Consider the following 10753-nt stretch of genomic DNA (forward strand, 5'->3'; position numbering starts at 1 on the left):
TTAGCTGGTTCTTGATTTAGGCTGGTTCTTAGGAGGTGAGTCCAGATTTAGACTGCATAAGGAGGAAAACTTCAGGTTGGTTCATAGTATAGGACCAGTTATAGACTGCAGGTGGAGTGGAGTTTTAGACTGGTTCTTAGAAGCCCAGTTTAGAGAGGAACTGCAGGTGTGGATGAGGAGCTTCAGGATGATTCTTAGAAAGCCTGTTTAGACTGCAGGTGTGGATTAGGAGCTTCAGGCTGGTTCTTAGGAGGAAAAGGCCAGTTTTAGGCTACAGGTGGAGTAGCCCTCGTCGCTGGCTAGGCTCTGCCGACTGTTGTGGTCTTCCAAGTCACTGCAGCCATTGGTGCTGATACTGTCCAACTCTCCATGGGAGAAGTCAGTGCTTTCCACGTCCACCTTGATCTCTTCTACAGAAATTAGAGTCAGAGGAAAATATTTAATAATGATCCTCCCACACTTATCAGGTAAATGTATTAAGTGAAAATTAATGCTTGATGACACCCAATGCTACACTATATAGACAGTAACACATGTAAATTCTATTGACTGGTTTGAAATGGAACTGAAATAAACTGTCTTAGTATAATATAACATTGCCACAGACAAAATACAGTGAGCTCCAGAAGTATTGGGACAGTGTTGTTTTGTTTTGGCACTACTCCAGCACTTAGGATTTTCAATTTGAAACAATGACTGAGGTTAAAGTGCAGACTGTCAGCTTTAAATTGAGGGTATTTTCATCCATATCGCGATGAGCAGTTTAGAAATTACAGCACTTTTTTACATAGCCCTCCCCCATTTTGGGGGACCAAAAGTATTGGGACAAATTCACCTATATGTATTAAAGAAGTAAAAAGTTTATTTCCTCCCATATTCATAACATGCAATGACTACATCAAGCTTGTGACTACAAACGTTGGGTGCATTTGCTTTTTGTTTGGGGTGTGTTTCAGATTATTCTGTTCCCTCTAAGGACTAACTAAGCTCTGTGGAATGGTTGGCTCACCTTGGTCCGAGTCAGAGTGTTCTGAGGCCAAAGGGGAACCTAGGCTGTCCATACGGACCCTGTCCCTGTCTCCGCCTCCGGGGGTCTGCAGGTGGGCCAGCTGCCTCTGCAGGTGCCTCTGCTCTCGCTCCAGGCTTTCCAGCTGGTGCTGGCTCCTCCGGTCCATCTCCTCTAGTTTCTACAAACATTCAGAGAGGACAGAGAGTTAATCAACCTAATGTGTGCATAATCCTTAATATTATATTAATAATAATTGCATATATATATTTTTTAAATGTAACCTTTATTTAACATATAAATGGTGTAGGCTAAAGAGCAGCTATTGATCAAATTTCCTCAGACATCTGCACATCCCGAGTGGCACAGCGGTCTAAGGCACTGCCTCTCAGTGCTAGAGGCATCACTACAGACACTGGTTTGATCCTGGGCTGTATCACAACTGGCCATGATTGGGAGTCCGATAGGGCGGCACACAATTGGCCCAGCGTCGTCAGGGTTAGGGGAGGTTTTGGCCGGGCTAGGCAGTCATTGTAAAATAAGAATTTGTTCTTAACTGACTTGCCTGGTTAAATAAAAGGATAAATAAATACAATAAAACACAACACTCTGTCTCACAGTACACATTCAGTTTTACTGTACAAATGATAGAATCTTCAACAGCTGCCATTTACAAACATTTTAAATTGAATGTTTTTATTTTCATTTTACTCTACTCTTGCAACATTCAAGATTGAGGGACAAACTGTGTGTTGTGTTCTCCTGAGCCTGAATAATCATATGTGAATTCATCAACATCAGACCAGGCTAAAAATACCAACAGATCCAAACGGCTGTAGTGGCAAAGTAATTCCTGACATTTTTGTATGATGGCCAATTGTAGACCTGAATTTGCTGCTTGGTGGAAAACAAAAGGCAACAGCTGTGTTGGTTAAGGCTGAACATACAAGCCACACTTCCTTTCATTTTGTATTTTAATTCCTGAAACACATTAATGTGCCAGATCAATTGCAAAGGCTTTTTCCGAGTTAACAGGGGGGAGACAAATAGGTTCTCCAGACTATGGGCCGGTTGCAGGCTTAAGCAGTCACCCTCCCCCTCCAAGAGAATACATTGTATTCGTAAAGTACTCAGACCCATTGACCTTTTACACATTCTGTTACGTTACAGCCTTATTCTAAAATGGATTCAATTGTTTTTGTTCCTCATCAATCTATACACAATTCCCCATAATGACAAGACACATTTTTGCTAATTTATTCAATATAAAAAACTGAAATATAACATTACATTACATCCACACAGCATGATGCTGCCACCACCATGCGTCACCGTATAGATGGTAGCAGGTTTCCTCCAGACGTGTCGCTTGGCATTCAGGCGAAAGAGTTCAATCTTGGTTTCACCAGACCAGAGAATCTTGTTTCTCATGGTCTGAGAGTCCTTTAGGTGCCTTTTGGGAAACTCCAAGCGGGCTGTCACGTGCCTTTTCCTGAGGAGTGGCTTCCGTCTGGCCACTCTACCATAAAGACCTGATTGGAGGAGTGCAGCATAGATGGTTGTCCTTCTGTAAGGTTCTCCCATCTCCACAGAGGAACTCTGGAGCTCTGTCAGAGTGACCATCGGGTTCTTGGTCACCTCCCTGACCAGGACCCTTCTCTCTTGATTGCTCAGTTTGGCCGGGCGACCAGGTCTAGGAAGAGTCTCGGTGGTTCCAAACTTCTTCCATTTAGGAATGATGGAGGCCACTGTTCTCGGGGACCTTCAATGCTGCAGAATTATTTTTGTAACCTTCCCCAGATCTGTGCCTTGACACAATTCTGTCTCGGAGCTCTATGAACAACTCATTTGACCTCATTGCTTGGTTTTTGCTCTGACATGCACTATCAACTGTGAGACCTTATATAGACAGGTGCCTTTCCAAATCATGTCCAATCAATTGAATTTACCACAGGTGGCCTCAAGTTGTAGAAACACATCAAGGATGATCAATGGAAATGCGATGCACCTGAGCTCAATTTCGAGGCTCATAGCAGAAGGGTCTGAACACTTAGGTAAATAAGGTATTTCTGTTTTTGCTAAAATGTCTAAAAACCTGTTTTTGACTTTGTAATTATGAGGTGTTGTGTGTAGATTGATGAGGAAAATGTTTTATTTAATCAATTTTTAAAAAAAGCTGTAATGTAATCAAATGTGAAACAAGTCAAGGGGTCTGAATCCTTTTCGAAAGGTACTGTATATATATATATATATTTTTTTTTTAGGAACTCTATTGGGGTCTCAACTTACTATTAAGAGTAAGAATAGGAAAATACACCTGGTGAAATTTGGTTGTGCATCAGCAGTTTCTCTCTGGTTAGAGTAGGCTATGTCAGTCATTCAATTAGGCATGTCGGCTAACTATTTTTAGATTGGTAGTTGGATAGCTGGCTAGACTATCTAAACTTGTAGTAATCATGGCCGAATACCAACCGGGCATGCAGGGCACGTGCCCAGGAGCCCTGATCTCCAGTGGGCCCCCATAGATTTTTTTTGTCATTCTCACTCAGATATAATTAGGCATAAGTCTTTACAAAATATGTAGAATTGCAGGAAATTAGCTGTAAAACTGCAGAAATGTTCCATAGCAAAACAAATAGAATTGCATGACATTTTGTATAAAATTGCCTTATTGCAAAATGACTTAATTTATAACTGCAAAATCTTCTGTACACCCATTGCAAAATGTGTACAATTTCAGGAAATTAACTTTAAAATGTACATTTTTCTCTCATTAGAGCTGGCCATGTCCAAACTACATCTACAACTAGATAAAATGGGGGAATAACCTTTCTAACCAATCATGTTTGATCAATCAGTTAGACCCATTAAAAGGTATATTCACATTTTCATTGAATTTGCTTGAGTTCCATTGGATTTGCTTGAGTCAGGCCCAGAAGTGTGCAGTCAGGAGTAGCAAGTGATTTGCAGGCTGAGAAAGTAGATCACATTGTGTTTCTGTGCTGCAGTGCTATGGCAGGTCATGGGAGCACAAAGCTTCTCTATCCATAGGCTAGGGGCTTCAATTTAACCATTCACCAGATCCCATGACACCATGGTCCCCATGACACCACCATGGCGGCATTGTTGACTACAATACCTTAATGTGACCCTTGGCCTTGTTAAGCAACCCCAGGGTAGTGTGCCGACTGCAGTCTGGTCCCAGTGGGATCAACATCTTTAACCTCTCCAAACACAGGCGGAGATGTGCTCGTCTGAGAGGGGGAAGAAACAGAGGACTCATCTTTAGTGAAAACAATAATAGGAACAGTCCCTCTACATCCAGATGGAATTCCTGGAATTGAATGACATGATTGATTTTATACATAAATTAATTCCTTGATGAGGCCCTATTATTCCCATCCCCTCCACATCGATGGATGAATACATTCATATATTTGGACAAATTAGACATTGATCTGTTTTTTTTAGTAAAAGCAGACCCTTTATATATTTTTTCAATTTGATTGGATAGACAGGCTAATCCATTACTTAGATGGAATACATAGTCTGTGCCCAGAGCTATGAGCTGACAGGCAGGCAGACAATCTCATTTTAAGGCCAGGGCCTTTGCGCCATAAGAACTGAACATCCTAGTGTCTTGATTTGGAAGGGCATTATTCTTACTATCAAATGTATTGAAATGTAGGTCAAGTTGGGATGTCAACTCCTGTCTGGCTAATGATGACCAACCCTTTGTAGTGCAAAGAGTCTGTTTGAGATTACGTTTTTATCATCCAGATGCCTGGCCCTTCGCTCTCTGTGATCTACATGATTCCCACACTGGCTGCTCTCAACAGATTAGCACTTGTCACTGTATTTTGGGAACCGTGCCCTGACATGTGCTTTTCATTGGAAACAAAGATCAGGTCCTGTGCAATAAGCTGATTTTATGCTTAGTTTATGTGGAGGGAGGCACACCGTGTAAAACAAGCAGTTCCAGTTCCAACTGTGGAAACGTATGGTTAAGAACCTGTACTGGACTACACGCCCTAATTTGCCTTGCAAAACAGACATCTTTGTTCTATGCATTATGCTTCCCCCAGAATGCTAGCATGACCACCACTGTACAAACAAGCTTGAAATGGTGAAGATATCGATCAAATAAGTGGTGTTTGAAGTCCAGCCATCAAATAATAAATAAGCCAGTATTACATTTTCAAATTGTGGGTCAATATATTTAGCATATCACCAGGATATGCAAATAATATATGCAGCCACCAGAGTATTTTGGATTATCAGCTTGAAGTTCCATATTGAAAAGACAGCTTGCTCTAGAGATAAACTCCCCGGAAATAGCTATTTGCCACATTACTTAAAATTGTATGAAATTTGTAGAAAAACAATATTTCCATCCCTGTATTACATGTGTGCTATCAAGCCATGTATCGGTCTGCACAGTTGAATGGTTTTGTGGACACATAAGATATAAGCATAAGATATAAGACTATAAGATATAAGCACAATATCTCTTTGACTAATGAATTATCTTGTAACTCAAGTGTTTTACCCCGTGGGACACAGTTGAGTGAGCAAATCACAGTTCGGTGGGGAACGGAGTAGAGAAGAAAATGGCAGATTAATGCAAATGTGGTACTTACAGGGATCTTCAATTGATCAATAATAACCATTAACTGTCAATGGAAATACTCGTAATGGACTCTAACACAGAATGATGGTCACAACCCCTTCTGACTCACCTGTTTTTTTCCAGCTCATTGTGTGCTGACCTGGGTGTAAAATAAAATGGACAGGTTATAGACATAAATCAAAAAACAAGATTTTAGCAAGAGAGAGAAAAAAAAAGACTGGTTTGACAGTTTCTTTCTAGTTGCACTGTTTTTAACATGGGTATTTATAATAAGAGTTATGAATAATTATGACAAGATTAATTTACCTGTTGTGAATATTGTCCATTTTCTTATTCTTGAATTTCCGTGGTCTCTGATGATGCGTGCTTTGAGTTGCAGGGTATGTTGAGGCATATCCATGTTCACATTCTGGTGATGAAATATACACTAAGTATACAAAACAGTAAGAACATCTGCTCTTACCATGACATAGACTGACCAGGTGAATCAAGGTGATAGCTATGATCCATTTTAGATGTCACTTGTTAAATCCACTTCAGTCAGTGTAGATGAAGGAGAAGAGATGGGTTAAAGAAGGATGTTTAAGCCTTCAGACAACTAAGACATTGACTGTGTATGTGTGCCATTCAGAGGGTGAATGGGCAAGACAAAAGATTAATGTGCCTTTGAACGGGGTATGTTAGTAGGTGTCAGGCGCACCGGTTTGTGTCTAGAACTGAAAAGCTGTTGGGTTTTTCAAGCTCAACAGTTTCCTGTGTGCATCAACAATAGGGGGGTACCTAATATTTGGTATACTCAAGTGTATATAAGTAACACATTATACACTACAAATTATGTATTTTCCGTCAGACAAAGACTTTCATGGTAGTGTTATGTTCTGTAACATCAAGCTATAGTCTAAAGTCCCAACACAACAGGGAATGCACAGACAACATGTCACATACCCCACTTTCTCCTCTTTAGATATGCTGAAGATTCCAATAATCTTTCAATGTTGGCAAACAGTACTCATATACTGTTGATTATTGTAATATATACACTACCATTCAAAAGTTTGGGGGCACTTAGAAATGACCTTGTTTTTGAAAGAAAAGCAAAAAATGTTGTCCATTAAAATAACATCAAATTGATCAGAAGTGGAAACGGCTGATTCTTTATGGAATATCTACATAGCCCATTATCAGCAACCATCACTCCTGTGTTCCAATGGCACATTGTGTTAGCTAATCCAAGTTTATCATTTTAAAATGCTAATTGATCATTAGAAAACCCCTTTTAAATGATATTAGCACAGCTGAAAACTGTTGTCCTGAATAAATAATTAACTGGCAGCTTCATTAAATAGTACCTGCAAAACACCAGTCTCAACGTCAACAGTGAAGAGGCGAGTCCGGGAAACTGGCCTTCTAGGCAGAGTGCTTCTGTTCAGTGTTTGTTCTTTTGCCCATCTTAATCTTTTATTTTTATTGGCCAGTCTGAGATATGGCTTTTTATGCAACTCTGCCTTCAAGGCCAGCATTCCAGAGTCACCTCTTCACTGTTGACATTGAGACTGGTGTTTTTGTGGGTACTATTTCATGAAGCTGCCAGTTGAGGACTTGTGAGGCGTCTGTTTCTCAAACTAGACACTAATGTACTTGTCCTCTTGCTCAGTTGTGCACCGGGGCCTCCCACTCCTCTTTATATTCTGTTTAGAGACAGTTTGCGCTGTTCTGTGAAGAGAGTGGTACACAGCATTGTATGAGATCTTCAGTTCCTTGACAATTTCTCACATGGAAAAGCCTTAATTTCTCAGAACAAGAATAGACTGACGAGTTTCAGAAGAAAGTTATTTGTTTCTGACCATGTTGAGCCTGTAATCAAACCCACATCTGCTGATGCTCCAGATACTCAACAAGTCTAAAGAAGGCCAGTTGTAATTGCTTCTTTAATCAGTACAACCGTTTTCAGCTGTGCTAACATATTTGCAAAAGGGTTTTCTAATGATCAATTAGCCTTTTAAAGTGATAAACTTGGATTAGCTAACACAACGTGCCATTGGAAAACAGGAGTGATGGTTGCTGATAATGGGCCTCTGTTTTTTAAATCAGCCGTTTCCAGCTACAATAGTCCATTATAACATTAACAATGTCTTCAATGTATTTCAGATCAATTTGATGTTATTTTAATGGACAACTTTTTAAAATGTTCTTTCAAAAACAAGGACATTTCTAAGTGACCCCAAACGTTTGAACGGTAGTGTATGTGTGTGTGTGTGTGTGTGTGTGTGTATATATATATATATGCCTGTAGCTTGACCCAACACTGTCGTTTATCTTCTCAACAGCTGACAAGAGGACAGTTTTAAAGCCACCTGCGATGAATTTTGGGATAAATTCCATAAAGGTTATTTTGTTTGAGCAGCAACCAGTGATGTATATATACTGTATATACACACTAGATTACCAATAGGGGGCTCTGTGTTGAAGCCACTGTTCCTCCATCTTGGCACTCCCCCACCATTAAGGCAGTTGTCCTGATGAGCCCTTCCCAGGCCCAGCAAGGTTATGCTGGCTAGCTGGCAACAGCAGCATGGTGCTAGTTGAAACTTGTCATCTGGATTTGTTCACATCTCCAATTCTTTCCATTCCACTTGATTTTATTTAGAGTAGGATAGCTGCCTACACGAGAAATAACTTGTAAAATTGATTGTTACCATCTGGATGTCACTGTGATGCAGTCTACACTGCTCAATGGGGAGAGTTTGCGCTGAAAGCCGGCAACACAACCACACTGGACACAGTGTCCATTGCTCCCGCTTGCCACAGTAAGGAGAGGGAAGCGGCCGCTAGATAGTGCAGCCAATATCAGGCCAGGGTGACAACTAAAGAAGATTTATTGTAGTGATTTTCACCGAAAATGTACAAAGTTATGGCTTTAACATAAACATTTCTGTAAAATTATCACTCTTGTAAAAACATAATTATTCTAAACACTCCCATGTCCTAACTTTGGCAGACAAGTTTAAAATTCCAGCTGAAGTTCCTATCCACAAGCATAAAATAGCTAGATGGGAAGGGCTCATCAGGACAACTGACTGAACTGAATCTGTTCATCTCCACTCATCAAACGTCATCAATTTGGGCACCAAGCATGTCAGTATAGCTTAAACATGTTTTGGAAGCTATAGAAATGCATTTATTAATGTCTACATTCGTTTTTGACACATTGTATTATATTACAGACACCTTAATGCATACTTTTAAATTATGTGAGCTAAGTATAATTATTTCAGATAACTAATGTTACTGTCCCCACTACAAAAAAAAAACATCTTAAATACATGTAATTGTGTCCTTGAAACGTTTAATTGAATTACTGTATAATTCCATTAATTCCTATGGAGGCCTGCTACTACTGGGGAGTGCCAATTTGGCCGACATGTTGTTTCAAAACCACTCAAATGCCAATAAATAGCAACGTCATAAATCCAGTTTATATACATCATTGGCAGCAACCTAGTGTTCGTGCTGCAAAGCACGTAGGCCTAAACCTATATTTACATGGTTTATTGAAAAATACCAACGAACTCTTTCTTCATGACATAGGCCTATTCATTAATCAGGTAATGATGGAATATCACATAGTAGGCTATTACAGTACGCAATAAAAATGCATATAGAAGACTAAAATGTCTATAAGCCTACAAATCCCAGAGACACATTGCAAATCGGATTTCGACGTCAAAGTTGAACCTGTGTTTGATTGGATATCTGCAAGGACTCGCAAGATGGGAACATGTGTTTAGTCCAATCAAAACGGTACATTTTGTTCCATGTGGATAGAGAGGAAGCGCAATTGACAGGAATAACGAAATTATAGGGATGGAATAATAGGGTTTCTCTATTTAGTTTTTGCACAATATGCAGAGTTTTCTCAAATAAAATTAATATTTGTAAGAGGTTTGATTTGCTTCATTTGACTTTGGTCTGAGATAAACAGGCCGCATAGGCATTAAATTGCTTTTCTTCGGCCTGCAGGCACCCACAGATAGAAGTTGAAGGAAACCCTATGCTAAATGTTGATTCAACTAGATTTTAAAAAAGAAAGGTGAGTGAGTTTGATAGATCGATTAGCCTATTATGTAGCCTAAATATTTTAATACGTAATTCGACGTGTTCAAAGGAAGACAGTCTATTTTACAAACACAGGGATGCCTTCACGGATACCATTATGCTGTTTAGTTTAGACTGTCCCTAAGGAAAGGAATTAATGGAGCCATAGGCAAGTCTCATCCAAATGGAAAATGCGCAATTTAATATACATTTAAATACGGTTACCGTTCATGGAAAATGCCAGAGGGTGAGAAAGTAATTCGATGTCACGGGTTTGTTTTTGACCATGTATTGTTATTTGTAGGCTATAGGATCTATTTAATTTAAACCAATTTGCATTGGCATAATAGGTTTCAATATTATTCACAATCAGGCAAATTGCCTCATGTTTACTGTTGCCTCTCATGTTTGCGTCTTTTGTCGCCATTTCGGTCCATTGCATTGTTGTCTGCCTTGGCCAGTCTGCGTCTGAAATCACCAGAATAGACCACATTACTTACTTCCGTTGTTCTTTTCATGGTTTTCAATGTAATTTGCTGCATCCAGCAACACCTGAACGTTTTTCATAAAAGTGTCGATTTGCTCCATTGCGGAACATTCGGAGTATATGACGTCGTTAATAGAATAACCAGATATCTCGCTAAAATCTTGTTGGTCCATGGACTCATCCGACTCCAAAACAACCTCGTTGGATTTCAACTCGCTCTGCTGTCTCATATATTTAACTATTTTATTTTATGACAACTGCCAGTGAGACTGAAGGTCCTCTTGTCCAGACTGTACTGTGCAGAGAGAGAGACTGAAATGAACTGGAGTAGATGAAATTGTGCAGTCCTTGAGCCACTTGCCCTACCTACTTGGTGGTTAATCCCTCCCACCAACGCATGCGTCGCATTCAACATTGTCAACTGTATTGAAGCGTCATAAACATATTGCTGTAAAGTAACATTAATACATGTAGCCTATGTAGTCTTAAACGCACTACATCCGTATGCTCAATATAGATAAACAATTACAACTAC

At 39.7% G+C, this 10753-nt stretch overlaps 1 protein-coding gene across 1 annotated transcript; it reads right to left on the bottom strand.

Moving 5' to 3' along the window:
* Positions 1 to 160: 160 nt before the first annotated feature.
* Positions 161 to 10552, bottom strand: LOC115135086 (max-interacting protein 1-like). Its single transcript, XM_029669354.2, has 6 exons — positions 10232 to 10552; positions 5943 to 6045; positions 5746 to 5775; positions 4146 to 4260; positions 1010 to 1187; positions 161 to 410 (listed from the first exon to the last, which is right to left on the bottom strand). Exons 1-6 carry the CDS (start codon positions 10446 to 10448, stop codon positions 247 to 249), a joined length of 807 nt encoding a protein of 268 aa, XP_029525214.1. The 5' UTR covers positions 10449 to 10552; the 3' UTR covers positions 161 to 246.
* Positions 10553 to 10753: the final 201 nt, after the last annotated feature.

This window comes from Oncorhynchus nerka, linkage group LG10 (genome assembly GCF_034236695.1).
Source record: "Oncorhynchus nerka isolate Pitt River linkage group LG10, Oner_Uvic_2.0, whole genome shotgun sequence".
NCBI lineage: Eukaryota > Metazoa > Chordata > Actinopteri > Salmoniformes > Salmonidae > Oncorhynchus > Oncorhynchus nerka.